Raw genomic sequence first — 23,221 nt, 5'->3', positions numbered from 1 at the left:
TGCCCTTGAAAACTTCTTCCAAAATATACCTTGCATTTGTTATCTGCCACATCTTCAAGGCTATTTCTATGTGTCACCGATTCATGTTTAAAGTTTTATATAAAAAAATGCCCATCTCTTAGAACTAAAAGTAACATCTAGAAACAACAAAATAATTAATGCAATTATCTTAGTATTTTGGAGATATTATTTGTAGAACTACAGCAGATTTACTTTACGTAAACTCTGTGCATCCAGTAGTATTCATCCAAACCTAATTCAGCAATAAATGACTGGCATTGTGCAAAATGGCTCTATTGGCATCTGAGCAGTCTGGCCTGGAGCTACCATGTCCTCTCATGAGACCATAAAACCCTGTAGAAATTTACAGCCGACATGGTTACTCCTGACCAGACTGCCCTAATGTGAAAGCTGGTCTGGAAAACGGCTGGCCAGATCTTGACCTTCTCACCAAACCCTCAGTTGATTCCTGAAGACACCAATATTCTTCAATGGATATTAATGCCTCAAGTGATATACAGCAGTTTGATATTGGTTCCACATGCATAAAACGAATTCCTAATAATAATTGACACTAATTCATATTGAATGCAAATTATTAATATGATACAGGCAAATTTCAATATGCTATACATGATTATCAGAATGGCTGTATTGATATTAAGACATGTACCATCAGCATTTGGATGCCAGTACCATTCTAACAAAATTAATAAAGTTATTACTTTGTCTAATTGCTTCAACACTATTAATATCATTAATTATTAGATACAAACAGTAACAAGAGGGCCTGAAAGGCCCAAAGTTTCTCACCTGAGATTCAAAGGAACTGACCTGTGCAGCCCAAGATGTCATTAGAACAATATGTTCTTACCAACTTTCATGACTAGTGAACACCCTGGCAGTCACGTTTTTCAACAGACCAGAACCATTTTCATACACATCCAAGATATCATTTAAACAAATATACTGACAAAGTTTCATGAAGATTCATAAGTCCATATAAGGAAAAATGCCCCTCCCACTGGTGGCCATGTTTTTCAAGCAACTGGTACCACTTTCGAACGTTGTGCTCAGGTGAGCTAAAAACTGAGAACAGTGGTCAGTCAAGGGAAATGGCCAAAGTGACCGTTGTCGACGAGTGACCGCTATTCTCGGATCACCACTTTTTACATGGTGGGTCAGTTGGTACAGTGTAAAAAACAAAGGCTCATTTCCGATAACTGAGCATAATAACATAAATAATTTCTCTTAAATAGAACATAATAATGTCTTATAAATTGATTTTATTTCAAAACTATTTTTAAACTAAATCTATGACTTTATCAATGATATAATTGTTGTTTACTGATGCATCTCATTCATTCATTCAGTAAATCGACAGTTCGTATTAAATTCATTTGGGATGTAGATTGTCACGTGCCATTGACGTCACATCTGGACAATTATAAACGCGGATTCGTTAACTTATACACATTCTTATCGTAACAAGCACCTGTTTCGTTTGTGTTCTTAATTTTCGTGACTCGAAACGACTGACGCGTGACTGTTATTTTCAATTCAAACATGACTTTTGGATTGAAATATATTGGCCGTTACCCCCGTTCACACATCGACACAGCTTCTACTACGATCAAAGCGTGGCCGAAAACGTTGTGGAGTCTTCATTAGCGCAGTACGATCGCTGTAGAGTCTTCATGATCGGAGAGCTCTACGCTCTTGCACGCTTATTTAAAACATGCTTAAAACAAGCATAGCGGGATCGTGGCCAACAAGAAACAAGAAGAAAAGAAGTCAAAATGAACACCATAATTTGCCAAATTGCTCGATTTAGACTCCAATCGGCCTTGATCCGCCCCAATCCACACCTTTTTCAGATCGTGGCTTGATCGGGATGAACGTTGTAAAGTCCCAGCTCTGTAAGAACGGGGGGTCAATTGGCCGTAACGGACAATTGACCGTTCTTCTCAAGTGTAATACAGAGTGATTTTTGTTGGGGGAATCCAGACTGACCCTTGTCTGCAATTGACCGTTATTCTCAAATGACCGTCAGTTTTTACTGAATTTACTTTTATCATATACCTGGATAATATGACAAAAATACTACTCAATTTCTTGCTATTATACAAGCTATAGGATTAAGAACTCCATTTTATCACCGTGTGAATTCTATTTCCATATACAACAACCCAAAAGCGGATTACCTTAATGTATTATGTATTGTAAAATCCACTTCTTGCACTCACCAACAGGCATACATCATTACTCCACTAGTGAAATACAGCCCACCTATACACCTCAGCAATGTAAATTTCCCTATTTATTACATTAAAAGCTGGAATGTGTAAATTGATACAGGAAAATGAACTACATCATGATCAATTTAATTAACAATGAATATAATTTAATCGAAAGAATTCATAATTTAATTGATAATTAATATTTTGCATTACTTTCAAATGGTAAAATCATGCAACTGATATTTTATCTTGTAGAAAAGCATGACTTGTCCTTGATATCTGCTCACTCCTCCTTAATCACAGTCAAGGGAGAAGTGCTGTCTCCCTAAAATTTGAGCCTAAAAGCCGACCTCTGGTTGTATTTCTCCTGTATCTTGCACCATCCCTCGTAACCCAAATAACAAGTCTTCTGCTTGCCTGTGGTTGACGGCCATGTGGAATATTGTTGAGGTACTGGATACACATCAACTACATACAGACTTGCCTTTAAAGGTGTTATTAATTTTACCCACAAAAACCATTTATCATTCAAATCCTTTAATGGCTTCCCTATTAATGCATCAAAAAGGATCAACTTGATTGCTTTAAAGGTTTCTAATAATGAGCTTAAGATAATGCAAATCAGTATTTGATTAAGACATACAGGTATTATCAACATCAGTATTTGATTAAGACATACAGGTATTATCAACATCAGTATTTGATTAAGACATACAGGTATTATCAACATCAGTATTTGATTAAGACATACAGGTATTATCAACAAAGTAATATTTTCATTAGATGGCAAGTGATATCCCTGTTGCACAGTCTAGAATCTATGGACAACATAACAGTTATCTGCAGAGGTAGCTTACATGAGACTTCATTTGTGGATACATAGTAACACAAGAGGTGTCAGAATGCTGATTAAAACCGGAACAACTTTTACCAAACAAGAGAACTAGGAGTTTCGAAATACATCAAACAATGAATCAAAGTGGCTGGTATCTTACAAGTATCAATATCTAAACAAGGACATTACAGAATTCTGTTTGGTAAACACTATCCCAAACAAGGCTGGTTAATAGCATTAATGTGCTATGACCTTCTGAAGGGAGCTGCAGGGGCCTGATAAACAGAAGGGCCACTATCAGATAAGATGGACCTAATGGTTTAATATCTCAGAACATTCTGATTTCTGCCCTATAGTGGCCATCTTCCAGCTCAGGCTCTGTCACTGACACAGAGGGACAAAAGAAACAATACAGAAATATTGCTTCAATAAAGGATAATTGTTTCAATGGATTACGCAATGTATTTATCAATATGTTGCAGTTTTCTTCATTGGTAATCTTAGATTTGGTTCCTATAAAGTGTTGGTGGATATCCCAGTGAAGGAGAATAATGGACATACGGTAAGACTTCTTCAGCATTGTGTTATCATTTGTCTTATTTTGCTGTTGTTGTATTTGCTGGTACTCAAAATTACAAAAGAACTGAAAGTAACGGTAGTTCATCAGACCGAGTATTGTATTATTAATACAATAGTGCAACTAAAGGTTCAGTTTCTGACATTTTCATGGTATTTCAATATCTAAAGAAATTATATTAATAAAGATTTAAACACAAATAAAATATAACTGATGTATAATAACCTTCTAATTGTCTTCTTTCCAAGTTTGCAATATAATTTATACATAAATAATACAAACATAATTAAGATTAACAAATGTGCAATTCTAGTTATTTATAAAAATCACTCACTGTGAAGACAGATGTTAACATGTCATGAAATGTTTAAATAAGTATAATTTGGGACTTATGAGAATTTTTCATAAGTCATAAATAGAAATTAAAATAGTCTAAATTTCTACATATCCAACTACAAAAACAAATCTGACAGAGTGGCAAAACATTGTCATACCAATGAACGCTTAAACCTTTAATTACATAGTTTACAAGACCGAAAACCATACATAACATGTACATGTGCTTCAAACACTGACGGCAACAATTATTTAAAAGAGCCGACAAATGTGAACAAATTACTGTGCCCAAAGCAACTTGACTGTCATCAAACATGATAGTAATTAAAACACATTTTGTTATGTGACACTAAACTCCACCCAATACATCATTATAGAATGAACAACCTGACATAACATAAGGAAATACAGCCCTCAGCTAATTGGTTTAATAAATACATTTTTTCTTTGAAGTATGCACATTATCAATTAGTATCAAAATGACCTGTCCAGGAGGGTACTGACCATAAACATATGAGCCTTGTTCTGATAAAACTGGGCTTAATGCATGTGCGTAAAGTGTCATCCCAGATTAGCCTGTGCAGTCCACACAGGCTAATCAGGGACGACACTTTCCGCCTTAACTGGATATTCATGTAGAAGAGACTTCCTTTAAACGAAAAATACCATAAAAGCGGAAAGTGTCGTCCCTGATTAGCCTGTGCAGACTGCACAGGCTAATCTGGGATGACACTTTACGCACATGCATTAAGCCCAGTTTTCTCAGAACATGACTCATATGTTCAATACTGCTGGACTCAAGACAGCTGGAAATAGGCTTTAAGGTTCTAGTCATAATTTCTGAAAGAATGTTCAAACAATTTCAGGTATGTTTATCAAGTAAATGATGTAATGTTTTTTGTAAGCAATCCAGACCAATCCATTTACATGCATGACTTTATAACATCAATTCAATCATTCTCTTTTTTTATTAAAAACAAATGGTTGTCTAAATAGAATAGTTTGTAAACCTTTTAGTATAGAATTTTTTTTTAAATGACTGTACATCTTCCCAGGCAAAAATAATGGTCATTTTACCAGGAACTGTCATGAACTATAATGATAATGGTACACAATGGTGCCAATGGTTTTGTAACCATGGTTGATAAGGGTCACTATAACCCGTGATCTGCTAAGGTTGACATGTTAATTCATAATTTGTTAATTGAACATGAGTTATATTTACAAAACTGTGATGCCATTTCACATAAAATGGTATAAAAAATAGTACATGGTGGTAAAATATTAGGCATGAAATTGCATGATTATTACAAATTTATTAGCATACTTGCTCAGTGGTTTACAGAATTAAAGCAGTTTAATGTTATCCATTTAGTATTAACATAAACATTTGTAAGATGTGGATATATTAATAAGACATAATAAATAAATATTTATTCATAATGTTACATGTTTTCACTATTTTTAAAATAGTCCTAAACAAGTCATGCACATTGAAAACCGTGATCTTTTTTGATAAGATAATTATGTAACCATGGATAACCATGGTCTCACTTATTAAGAAAGCAATAATAAGATCCGACAATTGACGTTTCTACCATGGTCAATCATGATCAAACTGTTTCATGACCATGGTTTATCACGGTATTTGATATATGACCATGAACATGAATGGCCATTAAATCAATTAAGAATAATCATGACAATGGTAAACATTTCCCAGGGGCCATAATCTTTTAGTGAGGGTCTGTTTTATAATAGATCTCCTACTTAGTAAATTATACATGATTCCCTTATTTGCTTGCTGATATTGTATTGCATTTACTATATAAAGGCATTTGTCAAAATAATATATAAAAATTATATATTTTAAATATGTTTTATACCACCTCCCTCAATAAATAATAATAGATTGAACACATGGGGAAACATTTCAATGTCTTTTTTTATCTTTATATTCAAAAATTATGCGTCTATAATAGTGCAGATGCAAAATAAGCCAAACCTGCTGAGGTACAAAATTAGATTATTAAAAATATAATATGCCGTATAAAATAAGCCAACAGCTTTGAATTGAAACCCTCTGATGGTGTCAAGTGTCACAGGGCAGAACAGTGGTCTGTCCCATCATGACTATACAGGGAGTTAATTGGTGGATATTGACACATTGAGTGAAGACATACAAAGAATGACCCAGAAAAAATATTTTCCCAAGAATAAATATGTTAAGTTCATTTCAGAGATTGAAGAACATTTATCAGTTTGTATAATAATGATATCTTTAAGCATACCATGCACTCACACAAATCAGATATCAAACAACTTGCCCCACAGGCATCGTTTCAACAGATCTTCAAATAATACACAACAGATCTTCAAACTGTTTTTACAGATGGATGAAAACAAAGCATTAACATAAAATATGATGAGAAAAATCCAAAACAAACCATCTACCATAAACCTCTACTGCAATATATTTGGTTCTGGCATTGACCCAAAATTATTATTATTAGACAAAACATGATAGTGGGAGATAACAGCCCCTTGTGGCCCCCCCTGTCCTGTGACCACTTGAGGACAACACACTGGTCCTATCAGCCCACTATCACGCCTCAACTGATATCCTGCTGATAGCGCAATTACTAGTAACTTTCTTAGGCTATTAAATAGTTATTATAGTTATTATAACCTTGTTCCCCTGATAATGTTGCACAATTCCCACCATTTTAACTCTCAGTCAGTCTTACATGCACATGGCCATCTTTTTTAACAGTATTTTGATCATATCTAAGTGTCACTACAACACAACAACAGTGATGTCCCTATAATCTTAAGCAAAATTAAGGTACTATTAGATTTTTTATTTATCTAAAATACTGTTCAAAGGTCTGTGTTATTTTTTATAAAAGTAATTTGCTTCACCTAAAACAAAAATGTTAACATGGCTCTTGTATTTGAGAAACCTAAATGAAATCAAGCAACTGTGTACAACTTATTTTCACAAGTACACAACTGTAATGATGTAAATTATTGTTTAATTTAACTGCTAAAGCCAGACTTTCCAAGGCATTCTTGTAACCAAGATGTATTGATGAAGTAAGCCTATACTTCAAATACATTCACTTCCCATCAAGAAATTCTCCAATTTGAATCTATCAATTATTCACATCTACCTTCTTTCATTTCTTTGGTTTGATTCTCTTTGTTGTCCTTGCACATTTTCATGTCTCAAGTATGTATGCACTATGTTACAATGCAGAAATAAATGACAAGAAGGTAAAATAGTGTTTAATGAGATTAAGGAACACCTATCTACAATTAAAACGAAATCCCGGACAATCGCTTAACTTAAACTGAGTTAAAAAAGCCAGTTCCTGCATCCAACAAAATTATGTGTTTCTATGACAACACCCTACTGTGGTTGTCATGGTAATTACAGGTTCCTTGGTGACAGGCCCCGCCCCATGCAGTCATTGTGGACTAGTGCCCACCCAGTTAAATATCAATTATTGTATCACATAGAAACATTAGGTGGGCTGCAGATGAAATGGAGAGTGACGGGCTAGCACAGTTGGGCAATGAACTGTTAACATTGCCCACAATAGCTAGGTATTCAGCAACATTAATTTTACAAAACTGTAAATGATTGAAACAAAGTGAAACTACACAGTGCAAAAACTTTAATCAAATGCAACCATCTAAACCTTCATTAGACTCAAAACATGATACTCATTCTTTAATGCTCTTCAAACGATCTGAATCAAGATTAAAAAGACTTATGTTCCAACATTAAATGAATATACAGGTGATCAATAATGGATCGGTTTAATTAATATACATTAGCATCAGTTTTAAAAGGATAAACATAAATAATTTGTCGAATATTACACCAGCAAAAACATTGCTTGATTGTACAAGAAATTTATCATTTTATAATACATCTCAATTACAACAAATTTATTTTACAAAATGTGCAGATACAATCAATCATTCAAATGAATTAACATTTTCCTTACCTTTATTACTTTTTTTCATTTACCATGGATGATAACATAATGATTCAAAACCATGAAAAAAACACAAATGCACCATATATTTCTACAATTTATTTACAAAATGCTGTAAAAAATATTATTAATATACCGAACCCCAAAATAAATATAAACTCAACCAACAAGCGTAAGCAAACCAAACATGTTGGAACATTTTCATTTGTGACTTTTTTTCACATTGAATTTTGTTGTTGATGGTGGTGGTTTATGCTTTGTTGTTGTATCATGTTTTCTGATATTATAAATTCATCAACTCAACATCTTCAATCATCAACAGATCAAGATACTTTCAGTTACTTTTTTTTCTAAATCTCCATGTTCACATCAAAACTTTGACAAAACTGAAGGGATCCATTCATCCTGAATGCCTCATCTTTTCCTGACCAGCCCAATACATTTCACGTTTATTTCTCATCCCCTTCACAGCATTTATTAAAGCCCCACCTCCATAAAAAGAAGGGCACACACAAAAGCAAATCAGGCGATTAATTTTTCCACCAAACAAGCTTTTCAATTCCATATTAAGGTACATACGGAATACACATTAGCATACACCGCCTTTGATGTTGTATTATTATCTAGGATAATCCCTGATCATATATTTTTCTGTTGATTTTCCTATACACAGCTGCTATGTGAACTGAGTGTTAAGCTTGTCGAAATTTCCTCTGTTCTGTAACAACAATACAAAGTTCAGGTGACATATTTAGCTTTTGATGCTTTTTTAATGAATTGAGAAAATGCAGCAAACAAACCTGCATGTTGATTTCCACCTGCACTTTCACAAAAATTGCGAATTAAGAATGAAATATAGATAATTATTGTAACACATCTATAACATCTAAAATAGAATTTCTAAAACTAGTGCACAACCCGAAGTGAAGAATACCCCCAACACTACATGTTGTACAATTAACAACTTGTAATAATCATGTCATTAATATTTTTTATTAAAAAAGTGGCATAACATAGGCTTCTCAACATAAATGACTTTGGCTTAAAGGCCCGAGATGGAGGGGGGGGGGGTATTAAACAGAGCAATATCATACAATGTTTAAAAAAGAAACATGACCATTTCTCTGCATATAAATGAAAAAAGAATAAATACGCCAAAATAACACCTGACCATAACATGTTTCCTGAATAATGACAATTTAATTTCCTCAGAGCCTGGCTTACAACAATATTAACTGAGGAGCTGCGTCATGAGCGCATGATACGCCCGTCGTTCGCCAATGAAGTAGTAAGGTAATAAATAACCCTTTGAATCATTTTTTTACTTCAGTTTATTTGTATTTGAATACATGGTTTATTTTATAAGTACATGAGCATGGAGCGCCGTCTCCTTGACATTCATACCATATCTTTTTTTGAGTATATGTATGCATTTCTTTAGAGGATATGGAGTTGAAGTAAACCTGTTATAGATATTTTGACTAATAATAAAAGAGAAATGTAGATGGGTAAGTGGTAGTGTACAATCGGAATAGAAAAAAGCTCACCTTGTTCAATTTTTGACGAACAAAGTCCCATAACTCTGGAACGACAATTCAGAATTCCGTCAAAAACGAAAGGGGATCAGGGTTTATCAATATTAAGATTGTGTTGAAATTTGAAAAAAATCCATCGAAGGATATTTGAGCTACAGTAGGACATTCAATGAAATCACGAAATTTTGACGAACAAAGTCCCATAACTCTGGAACGAAAATTCAGAATTCCGTCAAAAACGAAAGGGGATCAGGGTTTATCAATATTAAGATTGTGTTGAAATTTGAAAAAAATCCATCGAAGGATATTTGAGCTACAGTAGGACATTCAATGAAATCACGAAATTTTGACGAACAAAGTCCCATAACTCTGGAACGACAATTCAAAATTCCGTCAAAAACGAAAGGGGATCAGGGTTTATCAATATTAAGATTGTGTTAAAATTTGAAGAAAATCTGTCAAAGGATATTTGACGTAGCGTACAACATTAACAGACGGACGGACGGACAGACGGACGGACGGACGGACAGACGCGGGGTATACCATAATACGTCCCGTCATAGACGGGCGTATAATGACAAAAGCAAAAACATTGTGACACTATATTAATTACGCTTGCGCTAAATGACACTCAAGGTATTTCATGGTTTTTACCTTGGTACATAATGAACATTATTCAACCAGCTATAACTCTGCTCCCAATCAACAACCACATAAAAAAGTTCAAAACCTCAGCAGAATAGCCAGTTTTAAAGCTTAACAAGATTTCACATTAATAAACAGCAATTATGGGTTTTATTTTTTAAAAAGGCCAACATTCCAAACTAATTGAATTGTGAAAGCACTAAGATATCGTTTCTCCAAAATTTATGCCTCAATATCACTGTATTCAGCTTGTCAATCGTGAAAGTGTAACCGCATGTTCTTAAACACGAAATTTGACCTTTCTAACTGCTCGACTATTATAGGCCTCAGTCCAAAAAAATCTGATCCCTGTCATTTTGACTTTTAATGATGGTGGTCAGCCATAACAGAGTAATTTACAGCAGCGTTCGTAAAAATAACTATCAATTTAATTAATTAGGAATCTTTCAAAATATTATGATTGAGGTGCAGCCGCAAGTTTGGAACACGGTCAAACAAGGACATTCACTGAACTTGAAAATCGCCACAAATATTTGAGTGCACTGCATTGACATTGGCCATATAATGCACCATAAATTGGCATATTATGGAACATGAATGTTGGCTATGGTTTGACATGTTTATAACAGAAGACATGAATATCGCTAACAAGGTTAAGTCAAAATGCTTCCATTCTGCAGCTTAGAAGTAAACATTCAGAAGACACTTACCATTTTTTCTTGGACACCTGTCATTCAGGACAATCATACTTCTGTATATGTCATCTAGACACCCATTTGCTTAAAAACAATAATACTTGAAACCTTCTAAAATAACTCTTTACTACCTTAAAGCTTACATGAACTAATTTAAGTGCCATGAATAATACAAGCACCAAATATAATCAAATAAGAAGAATTATTCTATATCCAATAGATTCATCCAATCGGCATTCTTCATATGTACCACGTGGCCGTCCAATATATTCCGGTATTGGATCCAAAAAATCTGTATTTTTTCCATATTGGACAGTTGAGTACAAGTGCACTAAGCAATTGTTTTATAACGATAAAAGCCGTTACCGAGAAAAAGTATCCGAATATACTATAATCGACTCACACGGGCGCTTGTCTTGAAAATAGCATAGATGCAATTAAAGCATTTTAAAATCAAAATTAAAATGAAACAAAGAGCTGAAGAAAGCAGGGGCGGATCCAGGATTTCGGGTTAGGGGGGGGGGGGGGGGGGGGGGGGGCGGGATATTGAAAGATTTGCAAAGCTCTGCTAGTGGGGTCCAGGGGGCGATGCCCACCGTAAGCTTCACGATTTTAGTGATTAGAAGGCTTTGACAACCACTTCTCGAGCATGTCACGCCTTATATACTTTCATCAAAGTACCTTCGTATAATGCCAAAAAAGTGCATAGTTTGTCGCTTAGTTGGTCCAGGGGGCGAAGCCCCCCGGAAGCTTCACGATTTTAATGATTTTGAAGGCTTTTCTCCAGCATGTCACGCCTTATATACTTTCATCAAAGTACCTTCTTTTAATGCCAAAAAGTGCATAGTTTGGTGTTAAGGGGGTCCAGGGAGGCAAAGCCCACCGGAAGCTTCACGATTTTAATGATTTTGAAGGCTTTGACAACCACTTCTTGAGCATGTCACGCCTTATATACTTTCATCAAAGAACTTTCTTATAATGCCAAAAAGTGCATAGTTTATAGTTTGGGGGTCCAGAGGGGCGAAGCACCCCGGAAGCTCCACGATTTTAGTGATTTTGAAGGCTTTGACAAGTTTAAATAGGTGATTTAGATCTAGTTAAGTGTAAAACATCAAATGAATTTACTTTACTTTGGAGATTTTAGGGGGGGGGGGGGTGGAGCTGGTGTACGCCGCGTCCGCCCCCGGAACCGCCAATGGAAAGGGATATAGAATAAAAAGCTTATTAGACGTTTAAACTGTACAATACGGGATATATTTGGACTCGCGCACAGTTTGAAGTCATATTGGACTCGCCTAACGGCTCGTTCAATATGACGTCACACTGTATGCTCGTCCAAATATATCTCCGTATTGTACAGTGAAACGTCTAATAACCTATAATTATTGTACATAACCAGTGCAGTCATCATCCATGAAATATTCATGAGCAAAACTGCATAATCATATCAAGTATCTTCAATTACTGCCCTGTGTTACTTATTGACAATGGCCATTACCAAATCATGACACACAGGCAACACATGGCCCCTATTGTCCAGCCAGCAAGGGCCTTGATTACTGGGCACACTTCCCCCCTGCCAAACTTTATTGATGCAATTATATCCCTGTTACATCTCCCTTATCTCCTACTATGCAACAATTATCACATTACAATATCTACTTTCCCCATCACTCATATTGAATCTTGGCTAATTAGGGGCCACAATAAATGGGGTAATAAAATAAGACACCTTCACTATTATATTCACACCTACAGATTATGGTTTCGTTTGCTTAAAGATCTATACAGTTAATGATTAGCAGGAACTTATCTTCCATGCCATCTCCACACCACTAGTATATGACCCAAAATGTCACTGAGCCCTAGTCACACTTCTGAGTGACTTCATTGATACAGTTCTGAAAACACACATCGGAAGGGACATACTTGTATTGAAATAAAACATCATTGAAGAAAGGATATCTAAAAGGTACACTTATATCACAGTGTTCAATCATTCTCAGTTAAAAAGTTAGAAAGTATTTAATGTTCAAGATGATTTGCACCTACATTACTATTTTACTTTCATGTACACAAAACTGTAATACAAATATTTAACAATGGTTATTTTTATTTCACCTTCTCTTCCTTTTTCTTTTTCTTCTTTATCTTTCTTTTTTCTTTATTTTCTCCTACTTCCTCTTCTTCTTTTTTTTTATTCTTCTTCTTATTAATATTATTATTATTCAAGGAAAATATATCTGTTACGCAGCTATTCATTCTTTATTCCTTGAATTTGCTTGTCTTTGTATTATACCACAATGAATTAGCAAATTGTCTATCAGTCATCTTACTCTTATCTTGTGATAACAACAATTAATCCATAACATTTATTTTTATGTTTTAAGTGGATTTACTTACCTGCAGTAAACCGTCCTTTTTTACTAAATATACATTTATGCAAAATATTCAGATACATGTATAATATTTTTTAACATCGAAACAGGCTTTAAAGTTTAATATTGGCTCATTCAAAGTTTTAATTAAAATAACAAGATTTTTTTATTATTAAATATTCAGTTGCAAAAGTCTATAATTTTCGATGAATAATTATAAAATGTTTATTTGTATTCAGTACTTTAATTGGCACACAAATAAATGTATAATTTATGCATTGTTTTTACAATATACAATTAACAATCTAAGTTGTTTTCATTTAATCTTGTTATAGTATACTTTTATTAAAATTAAAATTGTGTGAGTGAGTTAAAATCAGTCAGTACTGAATGTCTTTTGAATCATATTTTACACGTGTAAATCTTTCATAAATGTATATTGATTTTCTACGACATAATAAAAACACAAGGAAGGTGACAAAAAGTACCTGAGGCTTAATGAAGAGAGAGAGTAATTGACCAAAAACAGATAGCAATGTAATATTCATGCATTGAGCTGTTATCAATATTAACCAATCAAAACTCTCCAACCACTTGCTATCTTTGCACCCTGAGGGTAGTCAAGCCTTCAGCCAGGAAACTGCTACTTTAATATTTGTCATCTGCCGTTGTTGTATAAATATAATATTACAATACAAATGCAAACAATTTCAGCCTCAATTATCAAATGGTAACTGTCAATTGTGGAGAGGACATGAAAAACAGATCTTTGCTATCAGATTACTAAATTTCTAACAGATGAACCTCAAAGCTGTGCACTTTTTATTTTTTTAAACGAATCTTAACCAACTAGAGCATTGCAGCATTTTTGTGTGGATATAAGGCGGTCTCAGTAACAGCTTCTGTGCAATAGACGAAGGCTGTAGGCTTTATGGATTACACTATCAGTTGTAAGCAGGCCTACTTCAGACACTAGTACATGCCAGGTATGGAAGATAGCTACCTCGCTCGGCTCTCGACAGTTCATTTAGTACCGAAACAGAGGTGGTGTAAGGCCACATCATATATCAGACATATATGGCACACATGGCGACAATAGATTAATAACGGCAGGCAATATGGTGGTTTAAAGTGACAAGTAAGGCTTTGCAAACTTCACAATAACTGTTCGGACAACGGACAACTTGCTTACCAGCAGTCTTGGATATATTATTGTGTCAGTGTGTGTCTCAGTTCATGACGATTGTCTTGCTGGAATAAATGTGCTTGGTCAGACAGACCAACTGACTGTTTAACGACTTTCTTAATTTAACTCTGATGAAAGGGAAATATTCAGAATTCCAACTTCACTTGGACATGCAATATCAACCAGGCTACCACAATGATGATCTTAATGTAAGAAGGGGGTAATCATATTTTAAGTTTGCAATTTTAACATTTTCATTTCAATTTCATTCACTTATTCTACAAATTGAATGAGCCTCAATCTCAAATTGTACTCATCAATCTTCATCTTATATTTCATGTTGATTAGGTCACTTACAAACTGTAAAAAGTAAATCAATATTTTCAACATTTTCAACTCAAATTTTCTTTCAAAAATACGCTTATAGAAAGTGCAAAAAATGCAATAAACACAAACATCCAAAGAATCAACATGGCAGTTTGAAAGACCAAAAAACAAACATATTCCTTTGCTAAACCACAAGTTGTTGCATATCAGATTTAATTTGTGTATGATAAAAATATCGTATTAATGTAAAAATCGATGCAGAAGGATTGCACTGCCCTGTAAGGCTGAAGAGTTGTCACTTGGTATTGACCACTTGATGTATAGAGAGGTCAAAGGGCCGACAGCCTTTCAAAACATAGCCGTGATTTAAGTGATTTAATCTCAGTTAATACAAAACCCCAGCAGCGTGCAACAAACACAATTCTTATGCTTCATATTAAGGATATACAGAATTTAACGGATTATAAACACAGCTTTAAAACTAGTAAAGGTACCGTTTTAAAGTTTCTTTTTAGTTAACTTAGTTTTACAAAAGACATTTTGATTTCTTACTGTCATATCCACTTTTGTACAGTCATTTCTACATAGGAATAAGCACAATATATTTCTTTACTCATAACATAATTTTAATTTTTATCAAAATTATTATTCTGAACAAAAAACGTTTCTCTATAAATAGAGATTTAAAAAAAAACCACTTAATTCTATCAAAAGAAAACAATCAGACAACATTTTATATTTTACATTTTTATTAGTAATAAAAGCACAGATGTTTCTTTCTTGATATGAGACACTTTGGTTAATAAAAATTCAATTAAAATTAAACACATTGACCAAGACAGTTAAGAGCAGTTTAACAATTATCATACATCTAAAGGTACAAGGCCAATTATTTAAATTGATTGTACATTTCTGTGACCATAAAAGTAACAAAGACAGGCATTTATTTATCTTCTTTAACTTAATTAAAATGCAATTTAAAGTTTTATAGTGAAAATATTATTCCTTCAGGGCTGGTAGACAAACATTTCACATAAATAAAATAATCTCTACCACTTCGAGTTTTACTAGCCATTCAAAAGATTACTTTTGTTAATTTTGTGTCATTATGTTCAATGGGTTGAGCAATTTTACACTGAAAATCAGAACGGAAATATGGCAATATTTCTGAGTTAATTGGTCATAACGGGGAATAGGCCAATTTTATCTTTGCCTCACGATCTTATTGTACCCACAATTCAGCACACTTTGTGCGATGACAGAGTCCACAAACGTCTTAATAAACAGAAGTTAGACGGGGTAGTATGTGGCTGGATTAAACTTGGGGACATAACACGCTGGTATGCTTTTAGAGGATATTTATGTTTTCATATGTAACAAGTGAGTAGTATAAAAAGTTAAATATAAGGTTAGGTTATTATTAACATGTCATTTAAAAAAAGTTTCATTTAAAATCAATTTCGTGGTTAATATTTAAAGTTTATTTTAGAATATGTTATGTTTTTGTCAACATTATTTTTATTTCACATCTGAAATTTATATTAAATCAATATTATAATGCAACATTTTCAATATTTACACAGTGATGAATTGTTTAGTATATACAACAGCATGGTGATTAAAATGTCAACACAGAATATCTTTGAACATAACACTGAAATAAACATTTGTTACATCAAAAGCCGGCTTTATCTTCTGACAGTAGTTTTGCGATAAAATTTAGACAAAATTGCTGAAATATTTTGAGGCAATTTATTCTCAAATTAAAAATCAATGATTTTCATTCCTATTCTGATAAAATCCGATATTGAAAAAATTCTATGGTGGTAAAGGGTTACTAATTTCTTCACATTTGACAAGGTTAAATGTACACATTTTTAAGGCTGACTCAGATGGCAACAAATGTATCATACAATCATTCGCATGTTTTCAGTGGGATTTTTTAACACTGAAATTTTATCTCGAAGGACAATTAAAAAGTTGATATCAACCTTGTATAAAGTTTTTGCTCTTTGACAGTTAAAATGAAAAACTTGAAATTATTATTTCTAATTGATTTATTCATGTTGATTTTCATGTTCAAGGCATAAGACTCAAATATTGCATTAATTTACAAACTAAAAATTAATTAGAAATTTTACTCAATTAAAAAACACACATCTTTTTTCACTTTTTTTAACATCAATGTTTAATCAATTTTATTCAATTTCCAACAATATTTTTTTATTTGTATATTTTTAATTGTTAAAAATAACAATCAGGTCAGTATTTTGTAAATGTATTTAAAAACTGCACATATAACATTTAAGTTAACAAATATCACGCAATGATACTATATGAAACCACCTTTACCCTACCACACAAACACCTGGCGTGGTAAAATATGACAGGCTATCATAAATCAACATTTTCGCTTCAGAAAAAAATGCAGTAATATTACACTTTCAGAAAATTTTGAACAATATTGACATTATTTAATGTTCATAACATTCCTTTATGGATGTTAATTGTGGTCCCAACTCAGTTACATCTTGTGCACAACAGTTTAAAATGTAATAATCATGCTTTATTATTGTGATTACATCATAATATACATTTATATCATAATATATGTTAAAATAATTTGATCATATTTAAAAAAACATATTTGTCTGTACAGAAATAATACTTTGATACTCTAAACTATTATTTCTTTCTTTCATTGAATAGCAAATTTAAATTGTGAACATACAATTCATAACATTTTTAGAAGACATTGCAGAATCTTGACAAATATTCTTTTTTGTTAAATTTACTAGGTTTAAATTTTTTGAACATTGGTGTCAACACAAATTAAACACAATAAAATAACTAAAACAGTGTGATACCTCTAAAAAGAAAAAATCAATACAGGAAAACATTTATCTAGCAAACTTGAAATAAAGGACTCTTTAAATAGCGCTAGTTCCAACAGTTTTTCATAGAAATCGGCAATGTTGGGTTCTCCATTGAGTTAGGCGACCATATTTGAATACTATTGAGGGGAATACACTTAGCAAATATTTAGACAGGGAGGGTTTTAGAAACCTGCCAATATTTGATCTCCGCAGCTTTTAAAATGTTATTCTATAGTAAACAGAATTCATGTATAGAGTTTAGGAACACAGAATGGTAACGAGGCGCAGTGTTGTTTTGGATTTACACCGCTCATAAAAATGCAAGCGCAGGTAAAAGTGTATGCATATATTTTCTAATTGTCAGAATATTTTTCACAGAATAAATATGAAAAAGTACACCTGAACTTCCAAACGAAAATTGTAAACTAATGCAATTACGATTTTAAGCTCAACTTAATTAAACTTATTATTAACATGATGATAATTGATTATAGTTAGTTTAGTTCTGAGTTTAATATCTTATAATATTACAGATTAACAAGTAAATGAAACATCACTTTACAACCAACTTTCTCATAAAACGTAACACTCTAAATTTCTCATAATCCAGCTGCAGAAGCCTATTTCCACAACAATATTAAATGTCAAAACTGCATTGAGCTCAGCTCAGTGTATAAATATTTGGTACAAAAATCTCACTTGTAACCTAAAAGCTATAAAAACTGTTTAACTGGAGACAATATCCACACAGTTTGTGAGTAAATTATATATAACATGAATATTAATTTACTGCACCAATAATTATTATGTTAATCTTTTATGCTTTTTTATGCTCAGATTGTTTCGTGATAAACATCATATGAGCCCACAAAAAAGCTGAACCCCATGTTAACCCTTTGCATGCTGGGAAATTTGTCGTCTGCTAAAATGTTGTCTGCTCAATTTCTAAAAGTAGCATTTTCTTCATTTTTTTCCAAAAAATACTATCAGAATAGCAAACAGTTTGGATCCTGATGAGACGCCACGTTATGTGGCGTCTCATCTGGATCCAAACTGTTTGCACAGGCCTTCAAAATTCGGTTCTCGCACTGAAAGGGTTAATTATTCAAACAGGTCTGGGACAAAGAACATTTCAGGGAGTAATAATCATTCAAGTATTTCCGTTTTCCTGTCAACAAAAGTACAATACACAAATTGCATGACAACTTTCAATAGCAGATTATCTTAAAAGTAACCCATCAAGGCGTCTTTCGTGTGATAAAAAACGAAAGCATTACAAACTCAAGTTATAAGGTAAACAAAACCAATGAAGCATAAGACACTAAAAGATCATTACAGATAGCCAAGTTTTGTCAATAACAGATCAAATGAAACATTTCGGTTAAAGTTAAAAAAGGTTGCAATTAAAAGCACCCACTTTAACCTCTACTTCAAACGGAATACATTTAGTAATTATTGGCCTTCAAAAACATGTACTAGAATTTTATTTAAAATTTGAAAAATTTAAATTAAATTTCTCCTTTTTTATTGGCATATGAACTATTACAATAAAAAGTTAGTTCAAACAGCACATAGTTAACCTATAGAATAATTTCTTTGTTTATTTTTAGGTGGTTAACCAATAACTTTGCGGCACTGTTCATGCTCCACAATGGCTGCCCCTGAAAGTTTCAGAAGAACCTTCACCTTTTCGCGTCCACAATGGTAGCAAGCTCAAAGATGAACCTACTGTTCTTCTTCGGGATTTTGATACCAGCCCTGGTGACAGTAGTGCTGTTTGTTGTGTTCTGCTATTGCTATATCAAGATGCGAATCCGCAACCAGATTCGGTACAAGAAACACGATCCGCACAAGATTGAGCGCCTACGAGAGATTGGCAAGAACTACGAACCACCACCTCCCCCTCTCCCACCATTCAAAAAGAGCACGGCGCTGCTTTCAGACTCTTACAACAACAATATTCACAAAAACAAGTCTTCGGATAATTATGAGGCTCAACCAGAGCCCACCGAAGGTTTGGACAATCCTGCGATGTACAGGACCAATCCAGACAGTGGCTTCTCTGAATTGAATCAAATCGTGTGCAATGTGGAGACCAACTCGTCTTCACCCACATCTCGAGTGCAAAGGCGAGAGAGTGACATGTGCCGACCCCACTCGCCAGCATCTGATGACTCAGATGACTCAGGATTTCGTAGTTCTCGTTCAGGGCAGTATTTACACAGTGCCAGCAGTAGCAACGCTAATTCACAGGAGACAGGACTCCTATGTAGCGGGGTGCACAGTTTACATGTGCAGGACTCAGTGCCATTGTTTAAGCCAATCAAAATCCATCCAAAGGAAAATGGACGTCCACCGACAGTTTCTTACATTCATAGGAACTCGAGTAAACAGTTAAGTCAGAGACAGCGTTTACCGTTGCCATCTAGTCAGCATGTTCAACATGCAGAATCTCATTTAATAAACTCTACAAACACTTCCAACCATCAAATGTGTATGCCAGTCGCGACATCGTGTTATTCAGGTCACGTGTCAGCTGGTGGCATTCAGTATGTCAGCAAGTCAAACAATGACGTGCATGGTGGCAGACTACACAGCATTGATAGCCATTCACGCCCGCTCACTTACGCCGGAGATTATGGACTTAAATCATGCATGAATAACTGTGATGTTAGAAACACTAGTGTTCATAATAACGATCAATTCCTGAACAGCATCGGTTACGGTAGCAATGTCAGTAGTTTCGACCAACAGTTTAGCTTGGGATATGGAGAGCATTTTGCATTCCAAGGAAATAAAGTCCCGCTGATCGGACATTATCCTTCCAATCCCTATATACCTGGCTACCACATTTCGAGCACCAGTCACATGCGGCCAATACAACCTGAACAAACGCTGTTCAGCATCGACAGCACTTTTGCGGGAATCGGACACCCTCCCCAGCTTACCACTACACAGGCGCTGGTGCATAAAACTTTTATAGAGGAACTAGGCGACCCAAAACTTTTTTCGGTTGTGTAGCAGTTATCGACTTAAGGTTGTGACGTTTTGTAAGTTGTGTTCAAATGGAGAATAATTACTGAAGTGTATAATCGTTTAAAAGTTTCCATGTTGTGCTAAATGTGTAATATTTATTTATTACATTGACATTATAGGATATGTAAAATTGGTGCATGCGACCTTAATGTTCAAAACATGTGTATGCAACATTATATGAACTTTGGATTTGATCAAGCTGTCCGATCTGGCAGTTTGAAGTCCTTCAACAATGGAAGGACATGCAACAAAGGCATTTATTACTGGTTTGCATTTTAAATTTTTATACAGCTGTTTTGTACGGTATATGGACATTTTTTTTAATCATGACATTGCTTACTGCTTCTATATAAATTCATGCATAATGCTAAAATGACTTTGTTGCTTACATGAACAGGAATGAAGTTTAAAACGAAATGTATATTCTTAGAATTTCCACTTATATCCAAAGACTGTTAGGATCTAATGAAATCCCTCAACCAGTCAATTTAGTTAGATTTTTTAATAATATGTAAATAAATCCCTAAAAATTGAAGGAAATCCATCTTGTCTTCAAAGCAAATTATAGATCCAAAATTTGACATGAAAAGTATACAAACAATAACAAAAAACTTGCAAACAAAGGAAATTCAATTATTAGAGTCTATACTAATGAATTGTTTTCACCATTTATCTTTGGCTTGGTTAGTGAAGCTTAATTTTCTGGAATCTTGCATAGGTGGTATATTTAAAAGAACAAAATGATATTTAATTATATTAATTATATGAATCATTTAATGAAACTTAAATAAACAAAAGGTGAATAGAGAGTAAAGTCATCATTTATGAAATAAAAACTCCTTTGCACAATTGCATTCAAAATTCTACATTTTTATTATTATCTGTCTGTATTGCAAAGAGACAAAAATGAAGTGAAACCTGATACACGTTCATCTTTTAATTAATTGAATGTCAGAAAGAGTTCATAACCATTATGATACCATGAAAAAATGCTATGAAGGACAGAGTGTTCAGTGACGTCTGTTCTCAGTGTTATAGTTATAAATCACACTGTATAACATGACACTGTTTTATAATTTCTTGCAAATTAATGAATTTTCACCATTTATTCACTTTATCACTGTCAGACCTTTTTCAAGCGTTGTACATTACATAACAAAGAATCACATTATCACAAAGTAAGGGATAAAACACTAGGTGCACAGCAATTGTTCCTTTGGTTTTAATTTAATTGTCTTGTTATAAGTTATGGGCTTATCTTTTCAAATGAAAACTATTTATCTTTTTCTAATTTAATATAACTCTACTCAACTCAACACTTTGTAATAGGTAGAATTCAGTCTCAAATTTGCTGAAGCCATCAGATTCATTCTTATATGCACTGCAAAAAGATTCATTGCACCTATATGCTTGTTAAAAGCACCGTAACAATAGAACATATATATATAACGTAAAACATTGTTGAATAAATCTTAAAACAATTGTTTGATTCATAGATTACAGTCAAGTGCAAATCTCACTAAGTCATACATTGATTGCATGCATTTATATATTATTGTTAATATTCATGTTCATTATGGTCCAGAAAATATGGGGAAAACATGTCTTTCTGGAAATAAAATATAAAATCACATTACTCTCTTTGTTTTACATATTTTGTGAGTAACGTTCAGGTCATTACTGTACAATAATGACGGAACTATTATTTAAATACTGGTTTTGATGAACCAGCAATGATTATGGTGATGGTGATTATGACAACTGATGATGACAATGATGATAAGAAGGTGATGACAATAATGATAATGAGGAAGGCAATGAAAGAAACACTTAAATGAGAACTTACATGAATAATGGTGATGATAATAATGATGGTTATGGTATCAATAATGTTGAGGGTGAAAATGATACTGATGGTGGTGCGGGCATCAATGAAGGTGATGATGATAATGATACTGATGGAGGTGGCATCAATGAAGGTGATGAAAATACTGATTCTGATGGTGGTGTAATGACAACAGATCTGAAGCTTATGCCACAATAAAACCATACATGACTCATTAACCTAGACAGACAAAATCAACATGTGGGCAAGTAATCAATCCAGGTAGAAATCAATTAATGCTCATCAATTTTCAATGTTAATCAAGCCTTGTCAACACAGTTTACTATAAGATGGATCTGTGAAACTAAGTGTTCAAATAAAATATTCAAAAATAGCCCTGGGCCCCTCCACTAGATACATATCATCAATCCACACACTTAGCAGGTATGAACACTGGGCAATCTAGCTACTTAAATTATGTATATAGCTGATGGTATTGCTCTTAATGTTTTCAGTAGGCAACAATGTTTCTTTTATCAGGATGAAAGTTGATCAAGGGTAAACAAACAGGGAGAATTTAACCATGCAGAGAGAGACTATAACAGCTTCTGGCATTGGCAAACAATACAATATCACCACACATACATTCACACAATTCAACTCAACTCCCCTCATTTAAAGTAATCCTTAAACCAAAGTCTAGAATTAAAACAGGATGTTTGA

General features: G+C 33.7%; 2 protein-coding genes across 6 annotated transcripts in view; one reads left to right on the top strand and one right to left on the bottom strand.

Annotated features, from left to right (window-relative positions):
- Positions 1-23,221, bottom strand: part of LOC127869011 (U3 small nucleolar RNA-associated protein 6 homolog) — a 124,746-nt gene that overhangs the window by 42,350 nt on the left and 59,175 nt on the right. The window lies entirely within an intron of this gene.
- Positions 3,099-22,306, top strand: LOC127869013 (uncharacterized). Of its 5 annotated transcripts, none has more exons than XM_052411269.1 (2): positions 3,099-3,637; positions 19,248-22,306. In XM_052411269.1, exon 2 carries the CDS (start codon positions 19,339-19,341, stop codon positions 20,656-20,658), a length of 1,320 nt encoding a protein of 439 aa, XP_052267229.1. In that variant the 5' UTR covers positions 3,099-3,637; positions 19,248-19,338; the 3' UTR covers positions 20,659-22,306. The 5 variants fall into 5 exon arrangements, with proteins under 5 accessions (XP_052267229.1, XP_052267227.1, XP_052267230.1 ...); XM_052411267.1 differs by lacking the exon at positions 3,099-3,637 and adding an exon at positions 13,910-14,643; XM_052411270.1 differs by lacking the exon at positions 3,099-3,637 and adding an exon at positions 15,094-15,251.

This window comes from Dreissena polymorpha, chromosome 2 (assembly GCF_020536995.1).
Source record: "Dreissena polymorpha isolate Duluth1 chromosome 2, UMN_Dpol_1.0, whole genome shotgun sequence".
Taxonomy (NCBI): domain Eukaryota; kingdom Metazoa; phylum Mollusca; class Bivalvia; order Myida; family Dreissenidae; genus Dreissena; species Dreissena polymorpha.
This window is presented reverse-complemented; position numbering and strand designations above follow the sequence as displayed.

Coding starts and splice junctions, on each gene's coding strand:
- LOC127869013 (XM_052411269.1), top strand. CDS start 19,339: ATGGTAGCAAGCTCAAAGATGAACCTACTGTTCTTCTTCGGGATTTTG.